The sequence below is a fragment of the Drosophila melanogaster genome, chromosome X, assembly GCF_000001215.4.
Source record: "Drosophila melanogaster chromosome X".
NCBI classification, from domain to species: domain Eukaryota; kingdom Metazoa; phylum Arthropoda; class Insecta; order Diptera; family Drosophilidae; genus Drosophila; species Drosophila melanogaster.
In genome coordinates, this window is record NC_004354.4 from 13,159,604 (window position 1) to 13,186,214 (window position 26,611).

The 26,611-nt window shown below is 40.7% G+C and overlaps 4 protein-coding genes across 7 annotated transcripts in view; 3 read left to right on the top strand and 1 right to left on the bottom strand.

Annotated features, from left to right (window-relative positions):
• On the top strand, positions 1-3,251 carry CG12096 (uncharacterized protein). Of its 3 annotated transcripts, none has more exons than NM_132634.4 (2): positions 1-1,430; positions 1,487-2,096. In NM_132634.4, exons 1-2 carry the CDS (start codon positions 280-282, stop codon positions 1,854-1,856), a joined length of 1,521 nt encoding a protein of 506 aa, NP_572862.2. In that variant the 5' UTR covers positions 1-279; the 3' UTR covers positions 1,857-2,096. The 3 variants fall into 3 exon arrangements, with proteins under 3 accessions (NP_572862.2, NP_001285191.1, NP_001285190.1); NM_001298262.1 differs by having other exon boundaries at positions 211-1,430; positions 1,487-3,251; NM_001298261.1 differs by having other exon boundaries at positions 211-1,430.
• Lgr4 (Leucine-rich repeat-containing G protein-coupled receptor 4) overlaps positions 2,111-26,611 on the bottom strand; it is a 27,451-nt gene continuing 2,950 nt past the window's right edge. For both annotated transcript variants that reach the window (NM_001298263.1, NM_001103496.2), the window contains exons 2-18: positions 13,138-13,578; positions 12,904-13,015; positions 12,710-12,781; positions 10,655-10,732; positions 10,417-10,488; positions 8,119-8,190; positions 7,976-8,047; positions 7,758-7,901; positions 7,567-7,638; positions 6,447-6,590; positions 6,237-6,353; positions 3,653-3,888; positions 3,462-3,576; positions 3,025-3,169; positions 2,812-2,966; positions 2,680-2,753; positions 2,111-2,604 (exon numbers count right to left, since the gene is read on the bottom strand). In NM_001298263.1, the coding sequence (NP_001285192.1) occupies positions 2,315-2,604; positions 2,680-2,753; positions 2,812-2,966; positions 3,025-3,169; positions 3,462-3,576; positions 3,653-3,888; positions 6,237-6,353; positions 6,447-6,590; positions 7,567-7,638; positions 7,758-7,901; positions 7,976-8,047; positions 8,119-8,190; positions 10,417-10,488; positions 10,655-10,732; positions 12,710-12,781; positions 12,904-13,015; positions 13,138-13,578 (2,411 nt within the window). In that variant the 3' untranslated portion in view covers positions 2,111-2,314. The remainder of the gene's footprint in view (positions 2,605-2,679; positions 2,754-2,811; positions 2,967-3,024; positions 3,170-3,461; positions 3,577-3,652; positions 3,889-6,236; positions 6,354-6,446; positions 6,591-7,566; positions 7,639-7,757; positions 7,902-7,975; positions 8,048-8,118; positions 8,191-10,416; positions 10,489-10,654; positions 10,733-12,709; positions 12,782-12,903; positions 13,016-13,137; positions 13,579-26,611) is intronic.
• On the top strand, positions 18,402-18,920 carry CG32640 (uncharacterized protein). The gene is made up of 2 exons (NM_167351.3): positions 18,402-18,444; positions 18,498-18,920. The coding sequence occupies exon 2, from the start codon at positions 18,499-18,501 to the stop codon at positions 18,895-18,897; it is 399 nt and encodes a 132-aa protein (NP_727674.1). The 5' UTR covers positions 18,402-18,444; position 18,498; the 3' UTR covers positions 18,898-18,920.
• Positions 24,875-25,393, top strand: CG32641 (uncharacterized protein). The gene is made up of 2 exons (NM_167352.3): positions 24,875-24,917; positions 24,971-25,393. Exon 2 carries the CDS (start codon positions 24,972-24,974, stop codon positions 25,368-25,370), a length of 399 nt encoding a protein of 132 aa, NP_727675.1. The 5' UTR covers positions 24,875-24,917; position 24,971; the 3' UTR covers positions 25,371-25,393.

Here is a 26,611-nt window from a genome sequence, read left to right on the forward strand (position 1 = left end):
TTATTCATTTCAATAGAGTTACAGCTATATAGTTGGCTTTGAAAATATACTTAAAAACTTTCAAGACATTTGTAACAAACAAACAATACGATAAGGAATATACTAGCACTTGCTACTATCGATCGAAAACATTGGTTTGCCCAAACGCTCGATAGTTGCAGTGTCAAGCCATAAACATAAGCAATATCGATAGTCGCCAATAAGTTCGGACAAGTAACGTCTTCTGAAATCGAAGAACGATAGGTTTGAAACCGACTGTCATTTTAACACAGAAAACAAATGGAAATGGAAGACAATTGGTGGGTCACCAAGTTAAAGGCTCTGGAGTCGAAGCCACAAAGGCTGGATGCGCTGACCGCCATGAACTCAGCCATCGCAAAGGAGGCGGCTCTTCCGCGTCAAATAATTGAACGCCTGCTGACCACGGACCAATTGTATGACTGCGCCAATCCCGCCGCGGATTCCCATGTTCCCAAGGATCAGGCCGTGGACGTGACCCTGGAATTGCTGTGCCACTGCCTTGATCAGCTGGCGATGGACACCGCCGACGAGCAGCTGTCCAGTCTGCTAAGACGTGGCTTGACCCACTCGAATCCAGCCTTGCGTGCCCAGGTGTTGGCCAGTTTGTTCAAGAAGCTGCTTCGCCAGTTGACCGTCGGTCAGGTTCTCACCCTGCCCAACAATGAGCTTATTTTCCTCATCTTGGACGAGCTGAAACAACCGGATACGCAGAGTACCTCTCTGGCCATCAATATCCTATCCATCGTGCTGCCTCAGCGAATCAGCAATGCCGATGTGCAGGCAAAGCTAGTACAGCTCCTAAAGCAAAATGAGATCGTGCGCTGTCGCGCCTACGAATTGGCAGTGGTCCTGGCCAAGAAAAGTGCCACCTTACTCAGTGACGTTACATTTATTCTGGATGCGGCTCTCAGCGAACTGGATAACGACGATGTTTTATTGCAGGCTAGCGTAATGGAGCTCCTAGTGCCACTGGCCGAACAAAACCATGGTCTGTCCTACATGGAACGTCGTCGCGTTTTGGATATAATCAGCTATCGGGTCCAACGCGTCGAAGAGCATCCGCTAGACGCCCTGCTCGTTCCCAGCATTATGAAGTTTTTCGGCAAAATTTCCGTATACCAGCCTCTGAAAATCATTGGCGGCTACCCGCACATGCTGGCCTGCTTGTTCATGCAGCTTCAATCGGAGGATGAGAGTATTCTGCCCACTGCCATGGATACGCTTGCCAATTTGGCCACTACTCCACAGGGCAAGATACTGCTGAACATGCACTTTAGCGGGGCCATGGAGAAGTCCTTTAAGAAGTATGGCTCGCATACTAAGAAGCTATCGGCGCACATCAAGAAGAGGCTGCTCAACTCCCTGGATGTGATTTATGACTTCAAGACGCCGCCTGCCACAGAAATCATGTAATGCTTAACTCTATAATTGAAGTTTTTCTTCTAATGATTCTCTTCTTTTTCAGTAACATTGGTAAAAACTGGTACGAGTGCTTCGCTGGGGGAGCGCATGCTAATATCATTATGGACCTGATAAACACTCCGTTCCCCGATCTTCAAATGGCCGCCTTGTCGTTCTTGAAAACCATTTGTAAGTACAACTGGGGCATTGTAGCTCTAAAGAATACCGGCGGTGCTGTGGAGTTCCTTCTTTCGCGTCAAAAGGATCTGCACAGGGACATTAAGTATATGAAGTGGCAAATTATGGAGATTCTGTCCGCTAGCGCTGAGTTTTCGCCCACCGAAACCATCCGTTTCACGGCCTATGTGAACGAGGGACCCTATCACGTCCAGGCGGATCTCGATGTAGCCACTGAACCTCAGGGCAACGCATAGAAAGCCGGATGGCAGGCATTTGCGGCCTTCGATTGCAAGTCCTATGTTCAAAAGCTTCAATTAACATCTGAATATGTATTTATAAAATTAAAATTTGATTTAACTATTAGATCACATGTAACAATATCCCATTGGGCAGGTCGAATAAATGGGGATGCAACAAATAGTTAGGATATTCTTTGGACAGTTGTAAGAGGTTTGCCTTAAAACGATTGGTAAAATAAATAATATACAAAAAAGAAACTTAAATAGCTGGAATCTCTTGTCTAAGGTTTATGTTATCATATCCTCAAATGTTATAAGTAATTTAAAATTGATATTAGAATAAGTATCAATAAGTACGTATAATACCAATAGTCTAAGGGACCAATTACATGGAAGTGTCCTGTTGTAATGCCACCCACCCACTAGCCCCAGTCTGTTGATCTCGTGCTGCATTTTAAGCCAGTTGCGCCCGCCTACAGATAGCTCATCTGCCGGTGTGACATCCGCTTTCGCCCCGACCCGCCGCCCACACCACCGCCCAAGTGCGCCAGACTGACACTCAGTCCGGACTCGTAGGCAGTCTGGGTCTGGGATCGGGTCTCGTTGTTCACCAGCGAGCAGCTGGGCAGGGTGTGACAGTAGCGACGCAGCTGTTGCTTAAAGGCCGCAGTGGTCAATGTGTAGAGCACTGGATTGAGGGCCGAGTTCACTGGCAGCACAAGAACCGCCAGCCAGGCGTAAAGATCGGGCGAGATTTCGCAGCCTGAAAGGGGTTATATATATACGAATAAGTTGATAATCAAAATAAATCATTTAAAGGCGTTGCCGATGAACTTGCCTGAAAGAGCAGCCAATTTGACCACAATTATGGGCAGCCAGCAGGCGCAATCGGTGGTCACAATGATGGCAAAGCTGTAAAAACATGATATTTCAATAATTAAATCATTTTACTTGAATTATCCAAACTTACCGAGTTGCTACCACATTCTCGCGACCGCTGTGAGTGCTTCGCATTCCGCCACCCGAATCCCTTATCGCTTGCAACATTCGAATGTAGGAAAAGAGGATGAAGATCAGTGACAACGTATTGACCAGGATGAACAGCAGCGCCGAGTACTCCCAACCCTAAAAATATACATTTTGGAATATTAGAACAGGCGTTTCCAAGGAAATGGTGTATTACCTTCGCATAGGGATCGTGGATATGCAGCGATAAGCAGACACCATTGTTGCCGTAGAAATGGCTACCAAAGTACGGATTGGGAAGAAGTGGAGCTGCAGCTAATCCGAAACTTATGCCCCACAACAGCAGAAGGCGTAGGACAATGCTGTGGAAGTTGTCATTTCAATAATTTATCATAGCTTACACATACAAAACCATAGCTTTTGCAAACTAAAATGAAGCAACAGAAAATATATATTGTACATAGTAAGGCGGCGGTCAAAACAAACATAATTGCATTTACGAACAAAATTCAAGTAGGGTAAACAAATTCTGTGCATTGATATTTGAGCAGTCAACAAATCAGCAAATGTCCGCAGCAAAAGTAATTAATGTAATAGAATAAACAATAACTTTGCCCAGCACTTTATTACATATCTATTGTAGTTCACACTTACCGAACTTTTTCCGTATCCCGTGGCTTGAGGGGCCTCGTCACCGACATCAGACGATCCCAGGTGACCAATGTGAGCAGCAGCGTCGACGACTGGCAGCTGAAGGTGCTGAGGAAGCCTACACGGCGAATACGTAATACACATTAGCATTCCATTACGAAATGGAAATGGCTAGGATGTCGAAGGATACGCACCTGCGAAGGCACAAACGCCGCTATGCCGCCAGGTCTCCTCGTATTTGATATACTCGCCGCGAAAACTGATATCCGCACAGGCAATCAATGTGAGGTAAATGCCCATGAGGAAATCACTGGCGGCCAAATGGCGAAGGTAGAGCGAGTGCTCCACGTTGCTCCGTGATTTGTAGAAGTAGCGACCGAGCAGGACCAATAGGTTGCCAACCACGGCAATCGAGGCCATCACCCAGACACTATTCAAGCAGATAAAAGTGCACAGATAGAAAGTGTTTACGCAAATGAGTGGCTTAGCTCGTTATTAGTAGTAGTAACTGCTAATTTTGAAGTTAATCTACTATGTTAAAAGCCAACAATTCAACCGTCCTTAAAATAGGTTTCATCTAGTTGGTTGCTTGTATATGTATGGTCCCCTTTTCTTTGTGTGTATCGAACTAAAAAGGCAGGAGCATCATTTGTGACCTTGACTTGGACAATTGTCGTTATGCCACTACCAACCCATAAATTCGAGCAATTAAAGAAAATTTAAGTCTTCCCTGTGCGGCCGACACCAGTTTCCTCCACCGGTTGTGTTTGACCTCGCACAATTGCCAATTGGCCGGTTGGTGTGCCTCATTATTGCTGTTCTCCTAACCATGGATGCCACTCCGAGTGGAGTGGAGTCACGAGACTTGGGCACAAAGCAAAAAGCATCAAGCAGAAAGCACAAAGCACAAAGCAACATCAGCGTTCGCAGGAGCAGAAGCCAGGCAAAAGTGAGTGCCAAGTGTGGTTCCATGACAATTATATGATGATTGCGCTTCGGATGGACAGACCTGTAATTTATGCCAGACTTCCGCTTCCCATTCATTGGCAGCACTTCTGTTTTGATTATGAGTAGTCATCAATTATGCTTGACCCAAGCAAACAGCTGTCAATTTCATTGAATTACTTAATTAAACGAAGTTACAGGTCCTTGGCCAGGTTTAATAAAGACAAGAGCTGGAAGAGCGAAGAAGAAGACAGTCTGATGCCAAGGGAAATAAACCTTAGTATAATTCCGCTTGGTGTGTGATTAAAAGTTGGGGTCACCAAAAGTTAGGCAGATAATCTTGCCAATTATTTAAGACTAGAAACGCCAAGTTAAAGCACCAAGTTACACCTAAAGTGTGCAAAAAACTTCATCTATGAGTAGGGATTTTTGAATTTTAGCTTTGCATAGCAGTAAATAAATCGAGGTCAACCGATCAAACGAACTGGAGGTTATTAAATCGCCGTAACGTTGTAAATTTCAGAAAAACATTCCCGGTGCGCAGCAGACACTTTCTCCATCGGATGAAAGTGCAGTTGTAAATAGAGGCTGGGAATCCAGGTGGCTAATAAAAGTAGAGAAAAGCCTGAGAGCAAGGAAATGAAGCGAGCTGGAAGAATGGGAGCCACGCCAACGACTTGAAAACCTAAAGTATTTAATTTTTATGAAAACGTCAACTTAGAATAATGAAATAATGTTCTAAGCACAAAAGTAAGTAAATTCTCCCTGGCATCGGCATCCTTGTAGTCCTTGTGTATCCTTGGTGCCCAGCATCTACATGTTTGTCTGGCTGTGTATGTGCGCACGGCTGGTGTTTGCTTTCGCTGTGAACACATCGAGATGGAGATGGAGATGTGAATGTGGATGGAGTTTGAAGATGAAGATGTGTAGACGTCGGCATGCAGAGTGTGTGCAAAATGTGTAAAAGGCAAACAAACAAGCCGACAAGGAAGGAGCGTAATTTTCATTTTCAACAGGAATACATCCTAGACGACGACGATGAGGCGATGGCAGGCAGCCAGATAATCACTCAGCAGACTTGATGACAAGTGACTGCCGGTTGCCGGTTGCCAGTTGCCAGTTTCCAGTTCCGAGTTCCCTTATTTCAGTTGAGAGTTTCCTTAGTTGTTGATGGGACTACTTATTTGTCTTGCCAAGTAGCTACTTGGCCAAGATACCCAATGCATCCAATGTTTAGACAGCGGGTCTAGCCACTTCAAAAGACATGAATATTTGGGTGTTGAGCGATTAGCACAAGGCATAAGAGCAGCGGGTGATTGGCGCCCAACGTGGGGCGCCGCGCAAGCTTTATTTATTAATTGAGCATTTCCGTTTGATCCAAAACTCGTGATTTCATTTCGATTGGGTTTTAAGTTAACACTTACAATGCAATAAAACTACTTGAACTTAATACACACATTTAGCTTTATATTGTACAATCATTCAAAGCAGTTGAATTAGCCCTTACATCTATTAATTAAGTTACTTTAATCATTTTGTGCATATATTTGAGTGCGCTCCTGTGCTTGGCAATTTTCTTCGTAGGCAAACGTTCGCAATGCAGTTCTCGCACTCTAATTGCAAGCGAGCTCGCTTCGGTTTAACTTCGAGGGCCATAATGACAATGATTTAATTGCATTCTAATGAATGCGATTTACACACAGACCGCAGAGCGAACGGTAGCCAAGAGCCCTCAAGTTTAGCACGGTGGTTTCGCCGAGCATTTTGCAAGGGCTCTTAGCTTGATTAAATCGAAATCATCTTACGTACTGGGGCTTAGCACTTCGTACTCACCTGCCTCGCAATATCTGATTGTCCAGCAGGTGCAACTTGCTGCTGATGCCATCGCCGTGTGGATCACAGACCCGGACATTCATGGCGGCGCTACACAAATGGAACCACGAGAAGTAACTGCCGGGGACAGATGGGTAAAGGTATATGACGGTATTGTCTATTGCTCATAACCATTACGATTTGGCGGCGATGGCGTTCTTGGTTACTCACATATAATCCAGGCTGGTTAGGTTTTTTAGAACTCGCGAATCGAGGGTCTGGAAGCGATTGCCCGTTAGGAGCAGAGAGCTTAGGTTCTTCAAACAAGCGAAGGCCTCCAGGTCGAAGCCTTCGATCCGGTTCTCGTTCAAGTGTCTATTGGAGTGGTGGTGGTGGGGAATCGGAGAAAAAGGCAGAACATTTAGATGAAAGTGGTTAACACATCAGAGCTGCGCGGCTTTATGGGCCAACGCATAAAAGCCAAGCATTGGTTTTTTTTTGTTCGCTTATTTGCATTCGAGATTGGTTGCGGCAGTGGGGGTCAAGAAAATCAGGAGGAGCTCAGGCATCGGACTCAAAGTTTCATCATTAAAGTTGGGCCACCGATGCCGTGGCACGTATCCGGCATTTGTCCGCCCATCTCTCTCTCTCTCTGATGTTTTTCTTGAATATCTATCTTTTGATTTTTGCCCTGCATGCAAATCATTCCACAGGCTGTATTTTCATTTTAGTTTTCTTCGTTTTTTTTTTACGTTAACCCTCCTCAATATGCATTACATGAATGCCATGGGCGGGATGGGGTAGCACCCATAAACTAGCAGCGAAGTTTTCGCAAATGAAAAACTGTCAGCTTTTTGGCTTTGCATTCCATCGGCCTTAAACCATCGCCCCGACCACCAAATAGCATTATTGATAAATTAAATTCCTTGGCCAAAGCGAAATCTAAACGGCAATAAATCCAAATGACACTTTTCTGCCAGAGCCACAAGCCCTTCCCTTCCGTCACTCAACTTCGTCGGCTCGGGATCAGAAATCGGAGGTCCCGAAGTCCTCTGGTCACGGGCCTTATGGAAGATGGAAGCCGAGCAGAAGGAAAATTCCATCAGAGGTCAGAGAAGTGACACTTGTTTTTTTTTAAATGCCCATCAATGATGATTTGTTAAGGGGATGCACGAATTCATGTATCGCAAATACAAATGTTTAGTCGGTTTAGTATAAGATGCTTTTTTTAAAAAATATTCTATACAACGCAAATTTTCGATTCAAATCAATTAAGAAAACCTATATATAAAGCTTGTTATTTTACAGGGTATGTGACATGTTCTTGGTTCTTCAACTGCAGCAAACTTACAATCCTTGTAGATTGCTGAGATTGCAAAATGTTTCATCTCGTATGTGGGATAATCGATTGCCAGCCAGAAATCTGCAATAGGCAACAGATTGATATATGTACATATGTATTGATAGGTCGTATAAGTCGTATAAGCGGGGAATATCCATGCTTTCGCATCCTTTCTACTTTCACCCGGAATAACTACTCACAAGTATCGAAGGCGTGGAAAGGGGAATGTATTCGCGGCGATGTCCTCGATCTGATTGTAAGCCAAGGACAAAGTGTGCAGATTGAGCAGGGTTCTGGGAAATCTATCTGGATCCAGACGCTTTAAGTGGTTTTCATTGAGATAGCTGCAGGATAACAAAAACTATCTATATATAGGCATGTGTATTCAACAGGGATTTGTACTAAGAGCGCTACTTACAGCACCTCCAAATTCGGTAGTCGGGCAAAGACCTCGGCTTCGAAGTTTCCTATGCGATTGCCGCGAAGGTCCCTTAATCAAATATTTACATTTACAACATTTATCGAGACTTTGGTTTTGTTTTAAATTTTTCAAGCACTTACAGTTCCTGTAACTTCTGTAGATTGAGAAAATCGCTTCGTTTCAAATGGTGCAGGTGGTTGCGTGCCAAAATGCTTAACATCACCCCCACACAAAAAAAAATAATAATATGAAATAGATAAAAAATCTCATTTTAATGCTGCAAAGTTGGCAACAAAAGCCGATGCAATTGCATTCGGCCAGTGAAAAGTCGGCACATATATCTTGATTTTAATTAGCCATTAAGCGCAAGTAACAAACGCCACACGAGAAAATGCACTTTTAGCCCCTGAGAAAACGTCCCTAGCTAAAGTCCATGACTACACAGAAAACGGAAATGCCTTGTGACAAATCAAAAATAAATAAACTATAACTATAACGCTATAGCATTTATAAATCTGATGTACATACTATAAAAAAGATTTGTTATAAATACACATATATATTTTCGATATTATTCTATAGCTTGCCACATTCTTGTCTGAGCATTTTTTTTCTCAGTGTTTTATTGTCAACCGGACAGAGACAGTGCCAACTTTCGGGCCAATGCCAAGTGCAGCTGGTCCTCCGGATTCGGTGGCGCCGTAGACGGAGTGCAACGGATATATCTCCGTCCACCCATCCGAAAGCCGAAATCCGAAATCTGAAAGCCGAAATCCGCCTTCCGCCGCAAAAGTGTAACTGAGTTGTTTATGTGTTTTTGTGTGCCGACAGTTTTGTCTATTTGGCAGGGCATTCAAAAAGGGTATTATGAATGGAAAATGAATTGTAAGGTGTAAATACATTTAGAATATTAAGTCTTTCAGTTTCAAAGACTCTTTAAATGTTATCTAATTTTAAAGTAGAACTCAAATGAATGCGTTCATAAAGTTATTTCGTGGTTAATTTTTTCTAAATACCTGCATTATGATTTTTACGCTTTTAAAAGAAAAGAGTATTTGTTTAATACCTTAATACCTGAAGAGCGTTCGAATTCGTTTATAACCGGTAAGTGAATCGGTAAGTTTTAGCCTTTACCGCTTGCCTTTTTTACCAGCTGGCGTTGTTATTGTTTTTGGACTTTTTGGGGCGGCGGCATTGGCGGAAGGGGGCGTGGGCCTTCGAGTCACTGCACAAAACAAGCTGAAAACTTTTTACCGTCTGTGCTAATATTTTTATGCTCCGCCGAGGCCGCGAGTCAAAAAAAAAACAAAAAATGCCAAGAGGAGGCAAGTTGGATGGGAAAATTGGGAAAATCGCCGCAACAATGAGGCGAAAATGCGATGCCACATTGTCAGTCGATTGGGCAAGAGGCAAGAGGTCGGCTTTAATCCTGCAACAATGGGCCAACTTTATGGGCCAACAAAGGTTGACAGCAATTGTGATTGTGATTAGCATCGACTGGTGCGGTGCACATATACCCATCCATATATACATTTGTGTGCTATGGGTTTTTACTGTGCCGCCCAATTCTCATATGAGTCGTGATATAATCGACCCTCTACGTTTATTGGCAATTACTGGATTTTTGTCATTTAGCACCTCCGGGTGGGCCAAAAAATAATGGCTTTTTATCGCAGCATATCTCTTTCGGCCCTTTCGAAAATGGTCGAGTGCATTTGGTATTGTGGGCGCAAAGTTGGCCAGCCGCAAATGTGTGAAAATTTAAGCCAAGTCTCTGTTGTTTTTTTTTGTCTAATTTGATTTATGCTTAATTAGCATTTACTTGCACATACACATAAATCGGCAATCGTTTTGCAATTGTATTTTCTTATTGAACTTTTTTTTTTTTATTAATACTAATGGCCGGTAAAGCCAGCGGATGAAATAAATAAGCGAGACACTAATGCTGGTCTAAAATACGGACTACACAACCGGAAGTTCATTGCAAATCAATGTTTTATGCAAATGGGGGAAAAATTGTATGGTATATGGAAGAAATTGAATGCTGTTAGGCACTCAATAAATGGTAGATTTTAAAAATCAATATTGTATAAAATAATATTCAAATGTCAGTTTGGTGACCCCGATCTCCAGCTTCTACCTTCCCAACTGATCATTTGCAAATGGAATATATATTATAAATTAATAGTTTCATTAATACCAGCGAATAAGTTTGGTGACCCCGATTTGTTTTTAGATTTCATGAAGTTGATTTTTTCTATCATTAATTTCTATCAATAAGCTTAACCCGGCTATTCGACTTAGCTTATGATTGGCTAATTTACAAGTGACCTATATCCGTGTGGCAACCGGTACGTTGGCCATAAAGTAAATAATATTAATAAAGTGGAAAAACCGCATAACCGGCATTAACGAACATCGACTGAACCGATACTTACAGAATACTCAATTGATTGCCCTCGGGGAAGAAGTGTTCCGGCAGATGCGGTAATTTATTATCGTCCATATAACTGGAAGGACATAATCATGAGCATAAGTTGGAGTGGGCAAATTATTAAAGATGCGAGATGGGGTGAAAAAAAAAAAAACAGAAAACTGTTAAGTGCACATAAATAATGAGACTTAATTATGAGTTATTGTTGGGTGTGGGTCACGTTGCTGGGACAGGATACTCACAGGGTCCTCAGTGGGTTGTCCGCCAGGCGATCGAATGCATGCGAGGCAATCTCACGGATTGAGCAGAACTTCAGCACTCTGCGGAAAACGCGAAATAAATACAAAAAAAAAAAAAAAACTTAAATAAAGTAAACAAAAACGTGGGCGAGGACTCGAGCGAATAAAACGTAATAAATATGAGATTCAATTGTAAACTTGGCACAATGGGCGTCGGCTAAAAAGTTCCCCCTATAGCTCCATAGCTACCATAACTTTTTGACCCCTCACCCCCCCCCCCCCCCCCCGCAGGACGAGATATGGATAATAATGCTCTTTGTTTTCGTCGTGTCATTGTTTTGGCCCCAAAACTTCGATGCTCATTTGTATGTGCAAATGGGGGGGTCTTACAAGCGTTGAGCTCCAAGTCGGACTTGCATTCCGACTTCATTAGGAGCTGAGAGCCGAGCCACAACTTTGGCCGTGGAATTAATTTGGAATTTCATTTTTCAATTGATTCAAAATTTACATTTTAAAGTCATTTTCTACGGGCACCAAACAAGTTACAACATATCTCGCTTTTCCGGCATACTTTTGTACACCTTTTTAAGCGATTTTATAAACGCTGCAAGAGAAAAGTTATTATTTTTCAGTAATACAATAAATCCTTGGCAAACTGCTTTGCTAAAACCATTAGGGGCAATCGCAAGTCTTTGCGTCTAAAGAGTGTATTTCAACTTGCATTTGGTGTTCATTTGGCGAAATTAATGGCCCAATAAATTTGTGAATTTCCACTGTTTTTGTTTCGCATCTAGTTTTTATGGTTAAATGCTGGGATAAGCCAATCTGCGAAAATGTCAGTCTATTTATAGAAGTAATTGTCACCTGAATTCTTTTATGTGGAAATTCTTTCGGTAGCATTAAAAAAAAAAACAATATGTGCCTTGGGCTAAAATATTCAGCATGTAAAAATCTTTCCACGAAATCAAGACAAGATAAATGTGTAAAATTCAATGACTTGTTGAAAATATCCCAGGGATATCCTTGATAATCTCCACACGTTTTTTTTTTCTCACAAGAAAGTGTGCAAATTGGCGGTCTGCAAATCGTATTTGAAGGAATGACAAGAAACTAAATTCCGCTCTTGCAAAACTTTTGGTCTTAAATTCGAGCTGAGATTGGTTAAAACTTTAATGTCATCTGAGAACTTGTAAAGTCACAGCAACACTGAAAGAAAAAAGCTATGAGCTGTATAAATATATATATAAAAATTACTTTTTGTTTGGACAAACAAAAAGCATTAAAGTATTGTTTTTTTTTAGAATTAAAAAGATTTTACTATCCTGAAAATGAACTTCTTTCCTTTTTTTTTCGAACCGTGTGTACTCTGCACCCAGCACTGTTGTAGATTTATACCTAGATCGTGCGAGAGCTTACAAAAACAAGGATTCGGTGGATTCTTCAGTGAATGGCGATACGACATGTAGCACGAATGTCTGTTTTAAGTCGGGACACTATGTCCTTTGGCACAGTGACACATAAACTGCAACACGATGCCGTCTGGCTCAGCATATGTATGTACACATTCAGAGTTTGTGGGTATCTACATACGTATGTTTAGCCAGCTTCGGAAGGCGGAGTGTCCTGGCTTATCCTTCCGGCTGTCTGGTTTCTACGTAATTTGTATGTGCGCCAGCGTGTGATGGCCACCAGTGATACTGACGCAACGACAACGTCGACTACGACTACTTAAAGGGACCATTAAGGACACAGCATGTCGCTAATATTCAATGCGGTCTGGTCTGGTCTGGTCTGGACCGGACTGGCCTCGTTCCGGTCCTCGTACTCGGAAGCCTCTTAAAAATTTGAACATCCCCCACATCGCTTGCAGCCGCTGCAGTTAGAGTCATCTGCTTGCATTTCCGTTTTAATTAAGAACCCGAACGGGTGTTATGACATCCCTTAGCTTATTTTGCGGAGCGAAGCGAACTCCATCAAACACCCAAGAAACTATTACTTACCGAAAACAATGTTAATGGACTTCGCATAAATTCGTTAGCCCTAAAAGTGTTTACTTACAAGCTATCGACGTCTGGCAGTTCACTGAAGAAAGTTTCGTGGATGGTTTCGAAATTGTTTCCCGTTAGATCGCTGTAAGTCATAAAAGCGCTTATAAATTACATTTTACATTGATGGAAATGTGAGAACGCGAAAAAATTGCATATTGCTAAAGCTAGCAATCAACTATAATAAATGAACGAAACTGTACTTACAGCGTTGCCAGATCGTGCTGCGGCAGTCGTTCTGGAATATCGGTTAGCTGCTGAAATCTGCATAGAATTTCATCACCTCGACAGGGACAGGAAAAGTTTTCGTTGGGCCAAACTAAATGAATATCAAAGTCAATTACAATTTGAATCACAAATTACAATTCAAATTTGATCCCAATTAGAACTCATTTACATATGTTAAAATGGCTTATACTGGCTTGTTAAATCGGCACTTACGGCATTCGCCAATCCTGAGATTATCGTGTCTCCCGAATGGCTGCTTTCTGTACAGGTGATCCCAGTACTTGGCGTCCACCTCGTTCACGCAGTTCACCTCATCCGATGCGTCATCGCAGTCGACACTGCCGTCACAGTTGGCCCGCTGTGGAACACACTGTGCCGTTGTATTGCAGTGGAAATAGCCGCCAGGACACTTGTCGTCGGCGTCGGGAACCAGGATATCGGACTCAGCACCATCGATTATGCCCAGCAGCGATATTACCTCTCGCACGGGGGCTTCCGCCTCTGTGGCGTCCGCAATTTCCGTTTCCGGTTTCGTGCCGATTCCTGTTCGTATAGCTTCAATTGCCGTCCTTGTCGCACTTTCTACGCCTTGCGCGCCTTCATTAGAAGCAATTGCGAGCAGGATGGCGAGAGTAAATGTGATAGGCAGGTGAGCTGTAAGTGATAAGCAAAGCGATAACGATTAGTGCGTGTCGTTATCAAAGGACCAAGTCTGGGGTATAGAAAAGGATCTTCAATACACAGAATCATTGAAATATAATAGAATTTAAAATACAAAAATTGCGCGTATTTCAATACTAATAATGTTGCTAGGCGGTGAATACAATTTAGAAAGGTTATTACCAAGATAAAAATAGCACCCAGGAAGTAATTGAAATGCTACCGTTCAAAATGGAAATTTAGAAAGCCCAGAACCATTCGGCTAACTTATGGCCAAAGGGAATTCACCATCGTAAGCAGTAAAAATGAGAAGAAAAAAAATCATAAAAGAAGAGCACAGAACAGATTTTCAACGCGCTGGAACAAACAGATGCTCTTGCCTATTTGGCTCCATAAATTTCTTAAGCAAATGGGGCCGAAATATTTGTTTAACCAATTAAATGGGTTAATTAGCATTCGATTAGCCGAAAAGCGAAATAGAAGTGAACACTCTTTTTTGGTCCATTCATTGATGTTTTGCCCGATGCAAATACATACATGTATGTATGTGGGTAGGTAGCTTTGTATATATTCATATTTTGTATATATCTACATAATAATATCTATATACTGAACACTCTGAAGGAAATTCCCTTGAGGCTGTTGTCAGTGCATTTATCATTTTTAACGATTGCACTTAAATGCGTCGCCATTGCGTCCCACCGCCCACATCGAATCGCAATTGATTGTGATCGAAATGTTATAGGTGGGGCAATATACGCATATATATTGAATATTTTAAGTTGAAAACTGTAAATGGCAAATATGTAAAATGTGTAATAAAATTGTTTGTAATAAAAATTACGCACAGTACATTTGTGGCCCAATGGCGATGAAATGGCCCGTGAAATTCCAATCCCCAACCTTCTGCCATCCGCAGGACATTTTTGTTCACGACCACCCCACAATATGTATTGTAGTATTCATATTGTCCCCCATACAGCCGAAATCCTTTCGGTTTTACTGGGCCTTCGATAAGGCATCATCCACATCCAAATCATCAGCATGACTGGCTTTCTGACTTTTCGATGGACACGATGTCCTGACGGAAAATGAAAAGAGCATAATAAAGAAATGAAACAACCTGTACAAAAAAAAAAAAAAACATAATTATAATGCGAAAACGGAAAAGGTAAACAAATGCAAATCGAATTAAATCGAGACAGGAATATATCGAGCTCAAGGGTTAATGATACCATCGAAGTTTGTGTACCCTATGTCGCAAATGCAAATAAAATTGTGGGGCGAAAATTTCCTTCTGGGCGAGTAAAGTTATAACCGTTAGGTGTATAGGATCTACTTTTGTTTCGTGTCTAATATTAACTGATTTTTTGTATGCCTAAGTTCGCTATGTATATATTTATTTATATAAAGGCACATCTGGATTGTTAAATAAACATGCGACCCGCAAAAGAAAATATGCACGTGGTCAAATTGAAAAGTCAACATAAATAGACAAATATGTATGTGCAATTTGATGTTGATTTTAGGCTTTAATTTAAGCCACAATATTTTTAGACACAAATAGGGCTTAAAAACATATTTGCCGATCGGCAAATGGAAAATTGCAGGCAGTCGAAAACATATGGCCAGTTTGGCCCCTTGTTTATTCGCATAAACAAGGACCACGCGATGTCCTGAAATGGCGATTGCATTGCATTGTAGGTCATAACTCAGGCGGTGGAGAGGAGAACGGATTGCAATTACGGAGATGCAGACCGGTGACTGGAGACAGTGAAGAACCAGGAGGTCAGAGGACAGGAGGACAGGATGACCGGGATGAGAAGGACTGCCACAATGGAAACTGAACTGAAATGGAAATGTTGCGCAGGGGCGGCGACTCTATAAAAGTGTAATTAAGCGCGCCATCCAAAGGCGGGAATGGGGATCCGAAAGCCAGGACAAGGACAAGGACATAGTGCATTTGACACGTGTTGCTAATGTGCATGGGTATGGGTTTCCGGCTGAAGGCATAGGAACAGGAACAGGGAAAGGGAATGGAACTGTGAACTGGAACAACTTGGAGCACCATCCTTTGCAGCAATCCAACCCAATTCAATTCAATCCCATTCCAGCCCATCTGCCCACTGCCCCCGTAAACCCGACGAATGCCGATGGCGTATCAACGTTTTGTCAACACATTTGCGGCAAATTGAAATGTTTGATGTGTGCGGCTTGGACTCGTCTGGCTGGCTACTGCCATGATTGATGAGCTAGATCTCGGCAGGGGGCATCCGCATTCGCAGCCGCTCTTTGCCAGCTTTTCTTTCAGCTTTTCTCGGTTTTTTTTTTTTTGTTTGTTTTTTTTTTTTGCCCCATTGCAAGTGCATGCTGCAGAAACGCCTGCGCTGAGTAAATATACTTTTACAACTTTGTAGCTCATAAATTCTCATTGAGCCACTCAAAGAGATGGTGTTGCACCTTCGTTGTCAGTGGCCCTATTTCATAGTCATCATCTGGCGAACCTTCACCAAAGAAAATCCTAATTGCAGAGCAAGTGCTTCAGGCTAAATACAAAATTATGGAACAAAAGTATTTTATAAAGAATAAAATGCTGGCATTCTGCATTCCTCAAGCTGAAATACCGACAAACATTCGAGTTAGCCATACACATGCAGTGAAAGAAAAATGTATGTTATTTCTGAAACAAATTTAGACCAAATTGATTTAGCACAGATATGTTTGCTGCATTAAATTCCTTTAGAATATTTCGTTTTCTGGATATAATATTTAAGATTTTCCTTTCGGTGTAAAAGCACCAACAGCAACACTTTATCAGACCACCCTCCAAATGGACTCCGATTTGTTTATCCAGTCCTGACCCTCGCACTGCCCCCCCCCCAATTAATCCCCATCCACGTGAGATCCACAAAATCGGTCGAAAGTGGCCCCCGGCGGTAAAAGTTCTAGGTTTTCGCTGGGCGGGAGGGCGTGGCGCAATTAAAAGAAACGAATACCTAATAGAAACTCACGAAAATAGAAGTCAATTGTGCTGGACGAGTTGGTAAACAAATTATCTGCAGTTCGATATGTCCGATGCCCATTTAAATGTTCGCCGATCAATATCTATTAGATCATCTGATGAATCACAGTTCTCTCAGCTCGATAGATAGTATGAAACAGCAACGTATGCTAAAGCAAATACAACTAAATAACTATCTGAAACTTAAAAGTTGTTGAGTACAAAGAATTTGTGCGAATGCTCTGTTTCAGGATTTTCACCATGAGTTGGCATCTAATTAATGTTTTGTGGCAAACAAAAGAGTGCTGAGCCAGCATATTAAATGGATTCGGAATGGGAATAAACTATAGCTAAATGCCTATAGGATGGACCATTACGACATCTACTAAAAACAGCTGAGAAATTCCAAAAGTTTTATTCACTCCGCCCCATTCGACTGTTTAGATTCAAACGGCTACCGAGTTCAATTTTCGGTATTGGAAAGGAATTTTTATACCCAACCAAAATGGAAAAACAAAAACTGAAAAATTTTCGCCTAACAACCAAGTTGTAAACATCAAAATCAACTGGGCGGGCAGAAGAGCTAACAAAAAATCAAAAATAATATAAAAAACAAAAAAAAAAAAAAAAATATTAAAACAGCGGGCAATGATAAACAAAAAAAGGCTTGTCAAGTGCCAATTCGCAATGGGCTAAGTACATACGCATATATATATATATATATATATATATATATATACATCTTCGACGGGGCTTTATTTTTAAAGCAGAGCAGCGAATGCTTAGCCATTCCATTTGGGAGATTCATTTGGGTTTACCACACTTAATTACCCGATGGAAATTAATCATTTCATCGCTTTTTCGGATGCGGACTCCAATGGGAAACCATCCCAATGATTTGGGTATAGGAATTGGGCTTGGAATTAGGATTGAGATTGGGATGATATGATGATGGTAATGGTGGGTGGTGTTTGTCAATAGTTCGGCTATTTGAACTGCCGCTGACAGCAGGCCGAATACAAATGAAAACAAATGCTTAATGCTTAATGCCTATGCGTTTGCCTCTAAGGGGTCAGGGGTCAGGGGTCATGTGACACAAGAAGACCGTGAAAGTCCTGACGAAATTAAGCAGTTTCTAGCCTGCTTTTGGTGCACAGCGAGAAACTATCAACGAAACTTGAAATGGATTTCCGCAAATATCGAATGCCTGCGAAATCGAACAGTGATAATGATGATGATATAGAGTTTAATTATATAATGAAAAATATCAATCACAAGCAGTTGTCATACATAAAACATCGACTTTTTCTCACTGCAATTGGACGATTTGCCTTATTGCTGTTATTTGCCTTTCCTTTTTTTTTATCTGTCCTTCTCAGTTCGACTTCAATCACGGAATTACGCCAGCCATTTTTCATTTTTCCACTTGGTAGGGTCAGAGGTCACATCACTCACACACACACAGGCACGCGTCAGCACATATGTAAATACCGTAATACCCTTGTTTTATTCGCTATTCCTAATCGATTTACAATAAAAACCAAAAAAAAATCATAAAAGACCCCAGTCTGATTGCGCTGTCCCTTATTTTTTGGCCTAAATTAAAGATAGTCGAAAATTTGATGGCGAATGGGAGTTAATTTTGATCTTAAGCACGTTTTTACACGAAACTTAATAGTGGGATCATTTTATTAGATTAAATTGTTTGAGATTTTGCTTCAAATCTACATTTATCTTGCAGGGGAATACCCCATACATTTTGAAGCGATATTTCGATCATCGATGTTCGTACTGTAATTCGATAAATATCACAGCCACAAACACAAAAACTTGTTGAACTTCGTTTGTGAAAACAAAAGGTACAAACGCAATTATACTATTTCATCACAACTATAATCGTTCGATAATCCAGAATGGAGGAGGACTACTATATGATCCTGGGCGTGGACCACAACGCCACCGACGAGGAAATCAGACGGGCCTATAAACGAATGGCACTCATTTACCATCCGGATAAGAATAAACATCCACGAACGACGGCTCAATTCCGGAAGATCAACGAAGCATTTAATGTCCTGTCAGATGCGTCGGCCAGGAGGAAATACGATGCATCCGTTATGCTTAGTAGGCGTGCGCATACAACGAATAATTCTCATAATTCGGGGGGTTACCAGCCAAACGGATCCTACGAAAGAGAAATGAAAACCTCGGACACATTTTCCACTGTGTGTGCCGTGGGCGGTGTGCTGGTGGGTCTTTTTCTTGGATTCGGAGCTTTCAAGGCATTAAGCGGATCGAATAATAATCATTAGGTAATACACCAAGTCTATACAGTAAATATCGGCAATACAAGTTGATGAAACATGAATTATATATGTATATATATGTATGTTATGTATGTATGTTTTTGTCAAAATTTTTTAATGATTCAATTTTGTATAAATTGCGAATATAAGAAATTACATGAAATCTGGAAATAATTTAAATAAATCGTGATTACTTAAAACCCATTGACGGCTAACAGTTGAGAATCAATTAGATCGGATTGAACAGCATTTTCTTGACTTGAAGAGATTTCCCAAGTGCATTCGGTAAACGTAGAACTACTAATCATACATTATGTTTAATTTGTGATAAATCGATTGCAGCGGACAAGCTTGGAATAATATACGATTCAAGTTCGTCCACAAATTACATATTTGCTGTAAAAAGTTTTCGAACGGCAAGGAAAACTTCGTTGAAACTTAATTCTTTCGTCTATGTGCTTCATTGATATTTATTTATTTTGGGAATTCAATTATTTGCGAACTTGAAATTGAACGAATAAACAATTAGATAAGTACTAGTACTTCAGTTGAGATAGGTACATAGAGTTTCAAGGGCCAGAGCTTTATACTCATTTTGCACTGAAACTAAATGTCATGTATTTGTGCATTGCATTAAAAAAAAAAAAAAAAATGAAATCCCAATTTTTGTTGCACGCTTCACCATTTTCTTTGATGGCAAAATGTGTTTTCACTTCATTAGCGAGCTGCGCCTTTCTGCAGGACTTCAGATCCCTCGGTATTTCCGTTTGCCACCCAAATAGAGGAATTGATCCATTCGCATTTCAATCATATAAGAGCTATGTATATGACCCCGCCCCAATCACAAACCCAATCCACTTTCCATTCGGGGTTTTCCCGGCCCATTCCGTTTTATCCTCGCTTTTTTCTCGCCAATCATTCAGAACGCCTAACATGTCCGCTTCGGATTTAGAATAAGATGCCTTGAGGCCTCAACGGCTGAACGCTGAACACCACGAAACACTTCCGAGTGAACCCCTAATGAGGCATAACCTTTATGGCGGGCACTGTACTGTCATTGCCGCCACCATTGGCAATTCAATTATGCGACGCCTCAAAAAAGAACACCACAAAATTATATGTATGGATTACTTGATCAACTTAAAAGCCCGAGTGGATCTGGACTGGACCCACGCTCCGAAACTTGATAGTGGGCCTTCAATTCATTGGCCCTCTGGAAATTGGACATCGGACGTCGGATGTCGTGGGCATCGATTAGCGTACGCCGGATAATGATACGGACACGGATACGGATACGGACATGGACGGGGATGCTTAGCAATCTGGGGACACTCGAAAAAATATGTTAGTGTAAAATTTGGAAATTTAAAAACAATAAAGATGAAAAATTGATAGTGTTTTAAAAAACAGGTCAGTTCATTTCCTTAAAATGGGATGTATGTATGTACATTTATGTATCTTTCTATTTACTTATTTATTTATTTACATATTTCGTATCTAGTACCCATGCACATGGTACTAGACCCAAACTCTCTGTTAAACTGTACACATATTTATTCGAGTGTGCGACTAGATGCTAATGGATCCGCTGCAGTGCACCCACATGCGGACCAACTGAAACTGTAGAACCGCCGTCCCATAAATAACGATTGCTGGCCGTATTCAAATTACCTAAAGGCGGAATACCGAAGTTGGTTGCAAAATGGGTATATGGGTATATGGGGATTATTACTCCAGAGCCATATCCGCATATTTTCGGTTGGCATTTGCCCGCCGGCGACAAGTGCTTAAGTGGCAAATCGCCAGGCTTCCACTTACACAGTTACGAAAAATCGAGGGGGCGAATTCAAAAGAAAAACAATTGTGGGCCACGCACTTTAACCCTTTCGATTTAAGAGTTCCGCTACCTGAGTTACAATTTGTTATTTCCGTTTCGCCAGGGTTCCTTTACCCAGCTTAAGCTTTGTAACTAGGATAATGTCTTACGAAGGACACAACATAGCGTTTTGAAGGAAAATCAACAGCAATTAACACTGGGCCAATTGGTAACTAGAATTTCACATTTTTCTCATACCCTGGCCATCGTTATGCAATCCCGTTTTCGTTAATTAGAGTGGTTGCCTTAAATATAATATCATACAATTAAAGAAAGTACAAAATGTTTGTACTTTTAAAGATATGTTGAATATTTTCCATATTTTGCCAGTGGATACAGGAAAACGTAACTAAATGCCATCATTAAACAATCCCGCGACTAAGCTTATAATAAATACAGAAAGAAAAAAAAAACTAATAATTACCCCAAGCAGCTTACGCAAATAGTTTTGGTGAATTTAATAGAATTTGAAGGGGGGGGATGTTGAAGGGAGACTACCCCCACTTAATTGACACATTCCACTTGGTTTTCGGTGGCTCATTAAAAGATGTGGTTTGTGGGGTGGGACTAGACAAATAATCCCCGTAGCCAGGGCGCTAGCTATATATATATATATATATATATATATGTCTATATATAATATATGTATGTATATATTTGTGCTATATAGTGGGGATGAACGGATTTGTCTAAGCTGCCAACGCAGTTACAACTAATAACACAACTTTGGGGCACCAAGCGTTGTCAGGTCAGCGCCCAGTTTTCTGGCCACCGGAACCACAAGGAGACCGGTGGGCTCCCATTCTGGGCCACCCTAGTCCACCCTGGACCAGTGCAGACCACCCTTTCAACTTTTCCAAACCGAACATATCCTTCTCGCCTAGGCATTTGCAATTCATTCGGGCACATAAATCTAAACGGCACCACGCACTTACACTTAATGACATTTTATTACAAAATTTTAACACAGACCCATCGATCGACAGAGATAGAAATAGACATTGCCGGCACTGGGAGCGACAGAGATGGCGCAAAATACCAGACATTGAGGCGTCAGCTCCATTTTAATAACATAAATTAATATGCAAATTGGAACAGAATTTTAATTGAAAATCGTTTCGATACAAATACAAATTCGGTGCATTTTTCGAACCGCCCAACGCGAATTCCTGTCAATCATCAACATTTTGATTGGATTGTGTAAAATGTTTTGGCATAATGATTTTACATTTTTACACCTAAGAAAACCTGCATCATTTCTATATGTATATTCCAAAAATTCGTAGCATTTCTTTGTATGCCTTAAATAGTTTCATTTATTTATTTGCAAACTCTTTCAGTACTCTTATTATATAACTTTAAACATAAAAAAAAAATTGAGCAACGCACCGGCAAAAAAAAGAAAAACTTTTGTATCTAATGCACTTTTTATTCGCGGACATTTATGTTTTCTCGAGCTCAAACTTTATTCGAAAAACTTCTTGGTGCCCTTTGAACTTTGTCAAACATCCAGAACTTTCATCACTTTTGCACCTTTTCGTGCATATAACTTTTGGAATTTCTTTGTAAAATTATTTCATTTGCTCTTTGCCAGCTTTTCTTTCAGCTTTTCTCGGTTTTTTTTTTTTTGTTTGTTTTTTTTTTTTTGCCCCATTGCAAGTGCATGCTGCAGAAACGCCTGCGCTGAGTAAATATACTTTTACAACTTTGTAGCTCATAAATTCTCATTGAGCCACTCAAAGAGATGGTGTTGCACCTTCGTTGTCAGTGGCCCTATTTCATAGTCATCATCTGGCGAACCTTCACCAAAGAAAATCCTAATTGCAGAGCAAGTGCTTCAGGCTAAATACAAAATTATGGAACAAAAGTATTTTATAAAGAATAAAATGCTGGCATTCTGCATTCCTCAAGCTGAAATACCGACAAACATTCGAGTTAGCCATACACATGCAGTGAAAGAAAAATGTATGTTATTTCTGAAACAAATTTAGACCAAATTGATTTAGCACAGATATGTTTGCTGCATTAAATTCCTTTAGAATATTTCGTTTTCTGGATATAATATTTAAGATTTTCCTTTCGGTGTAAAAGCACCAACAGCAACACTTTATCAGACCACCCTCCAAATGGACTCCGATTTGTTTATCCAGTCCTGACCCTCGCACTGCCCCCCCCCCAATTAATCCCCATCCACGTGAGATCCACAAAATCGGTCGAAAGTGGCCCCCGGCGGTAAAAGTTCTAGGTTTTCGCTGGGCGGGAGGGCGTGGCGCAATTAAAAGAAACGAATACCTAATAGAAACTCACGAAAATAGAAGTCAATTGGACAGCTGGACGAGTTGGTAAACAAATTATCTGCAGTTCGATATGTTCGATGCCCATTTAAATGTTCGCCGATCAATATCTATTAGATCATCTGATGAATCACAGTTCTCTCAGCTCGATAGATAGTATGAAACAGCAACGTATGCTAAAGCAAATACAACTAAATAACTATCTGAAACTTAAAAGTTGTTGAGTACAAAGAATTTGTGCGAATGCTCTGTTTCAGGATTTTCACCATGAGTTGGCATCTAATTAATGTTTTGTGGCAAACAAAAGAGTGCTGAGCCAGCATATTAAATGGATTCGGAATGGGAATAAACTATAGCTAAATGCCTATAGGATGGACCATTACGACATCTACTAAAAACAGCTGAGAAATTCCAAAAGTTTTATTCACTCCGCCCCATTCGACTGTTTAGATTCAAACGGCTACCGAGTTCAATTTTCGGTATTGGAAAGGAATTTTTATACCCAACCAAAATGGAAAAACAAAAACTGAAAAATTTTCGCCTAACAACCAAGTTGTAAACATCAAAATCAACTGGGCGGGCAGAAGAGCTAACAAAAAATCAAAAATAATATAAAAAACAAAAAAAAAAAAAAAAATATTAAAACAGCGGGCAATGATAAACAAAAAAAGGCTTGTCAAGTGCCAATTCGCAATGGGCTAAGTACATACGCATATATATATATATATATATATATATATATATATACATCTTCGACGGGGCTTTATTTTTAAAGCAGAGCAGCGAATGCTTAGCCATTCCATTTGGGAGATTCATTTGGGTTTACCACACTTATTTACCCGATGGAAATTAATCATTTCATCGCTTTTTCGGATGCGGACTCCAATGGGAAACCATCCCAATGATTTGGGTATAGGAATTGGGCTTGGAATTAGGATTGAGATTGGGATGATATGATGATGGTAATGGTGGGTGGTGTTTGTCAATAGTTCGGCTATTTGAACTGCCGCTGACAGCAGGCCGAATACAAATGAAAACAAATGCTTAATGCTTAATGCCTATGCGTTTGCCTCTAAGGGGTCAGGGGTCAGGGGTCATGTGACACAAGAAGACCGTGAAAGTCCTGACGAAATTAAGCAGTTTCTAGCCTGCTTTTGGTGCACAGCGAGAAACTATCAACGAAACTTGAAATGGATTTCCGCAAATATCGAATGCCTGCGAAATCGAACAGTGATAATGATGATGATATAGAGTTTAATTATATAATGAAAAATATCAATCACAAGCAGTTGTCATACATAAAACATCGACTTTTTCTCACTGCAATTGGACGATTTGCCTTATTGCTGTTATTTGCCTTTCCTTTTTTTTTATCTGTCCTTCTCAGTTCGACTTCAATCACGGAATTACGCCAGCCATTTTTCATTTTTCCACTTGGTAGGGTCAGAGGTCACATCACTCACACACACACAGGCACGCGTCAGCACATATGTAAATACCGTAATACCCTTGTTTTATTCGCTATTCCTAATCGATTTACAATAAAAACCAAAAAAAAATCATAAAAGACCCCAGTCTGATTGCGCTGTCCCTTATTTTTTGGCCTAAATTAAAGATAGTCGAAAATTTGATGGCGAATGGGATCTTAAGCACGTTTTTACACGAAACTTAATAGTGGGATCATTTTATTAGATTAAATTGTTTGAGATTTTGCTTCAAATCTACATTTATCTTGCAGGGGAATACCCCATACATTTTGAAGCGATATTTCGATCATCGATGTTCGTACTGTAATTCGATAAATATCACAGCCACAAACACGAAAACTTGTTGAACTTCGTGTGTGAAAACAAAAGGTACAAACGCAATTATACTATTTCATCACAACTATAATCGTTCGATAATCCAGAATGGAGGAGGACTACTATATGATCCTGGGCGTGGACCACAACGCCACCGACGAGGAAATCAGACGGGCCTATAAACGAATGGCACTCATTTACCATCCGGATAAGAATAAACATCCACGAACGACGGCTCAATTCCGGAAGATCAACGAAGCATTTAATGTCCTGTCAGATGCGTCGGCCAGGAGGAAATACGATGCATCCGTTATGCTTAGTAGGCGTGCGCATACAACGAATAATTCTCATAATTCGGGGGGTTACCAGCCAAACGGATCCTACGAAAGAGAAATGAAAACCTCGGACACATTTTCCACTGTGTGTGCCGTGGGCGGTGTGCTGGTGGGTCTTTTTCTTGGATTCGGAGCTTTCAAGGCATTAAGCGGATCGAATAATAATCATTAGGTAATACACCAAGTCTATACAGCAAATATCGGCAATACAAGTTGATGAAACATGAATTATATATGTATATATATGTATGTTATGTATGTATGTTTTTGTCAAAATTTTTTAATGATTCAATTTTGTATAAATTGCGAATATAAGAAATTACATGAAATCTGGAAATAATTTAAATAAATCGTGATTACTTAAAACCCATTGACGGCTAACAGTTGAGAATCAATTAGATCGGATTGAACAGCATTTTCTTGACTTGAAGAGATTTCCCAAGTGCATTCGGTAAACGTAGAACTACTAATCATACATTATGTTTAATTTGTGATAAATCGATTGCAGCGGACAAGCTTGGAATAATATACGATTCAAGTTCGTCCACAAATTACATATTTGCTGTAAAAAGTTTTCGAACGGCAAGGAAAACTTCGTTGAAACTTAATTCTTTCGTCTATGTGCTTCATTGATATTTATTTATTTTGGGAATTCAATTATTTGCGAACTTGAAATTGAACGAATAAACAATTAGATAAGTACTAGTACTTCAGTTGAGATAGGTACATAGAGTTTCAAGGGCCAGAGCTTTATACTCATTTTGCACTGAAACTAAATGTCATGTATTTGTGCATTGCATTAAAAAAAAAAAAAAAAAATGAAATCCCAATTTTTGTTGCACGCTTCACCATTTTCTTTGATGGCAAAATGTGTTTTCACTTCATTAGCGAGCTGCGCCTTTCTGCAGGACTTCAGATCCCTCGGGATTTCCGTTTGCCACCCAAATAGAGGAATTGATCCATTCGCATTTCAATCATATAAGAGCTATGTATATGACCCCGCCCCAATCACAAACCCAATCCACTTTCCATTCGGGGTTTTCCCGGCCCATTCCGTTTTATCCTCGCTTTTTTCTCGCCAATCATTCAGAACGCCTAACATGTCCGCTTCGGATTTAGAATAAGATGCCTTGAGGCCTCAACGGCTGAACGCTGAACACCACGAAACACTTCCGAGTGAACCCCTAATGAGGCATAACCTTTATGGCGGGCACTGTACTGTCATTGCCGCCACCATTGGCAATTCAATTATGCGACGCCTCAAAAAAGAACACCACAAAATTATATGTATGGATTACTTGATCAACTTAAAAGCCCGAGTGGATCTGGACTGGACCCACGCTCCGAAACTTGATAGTGGGCCTTCAATTCATTGGCCCTCTGGAAATTGGACATCGGACGTCGGATGTCGTG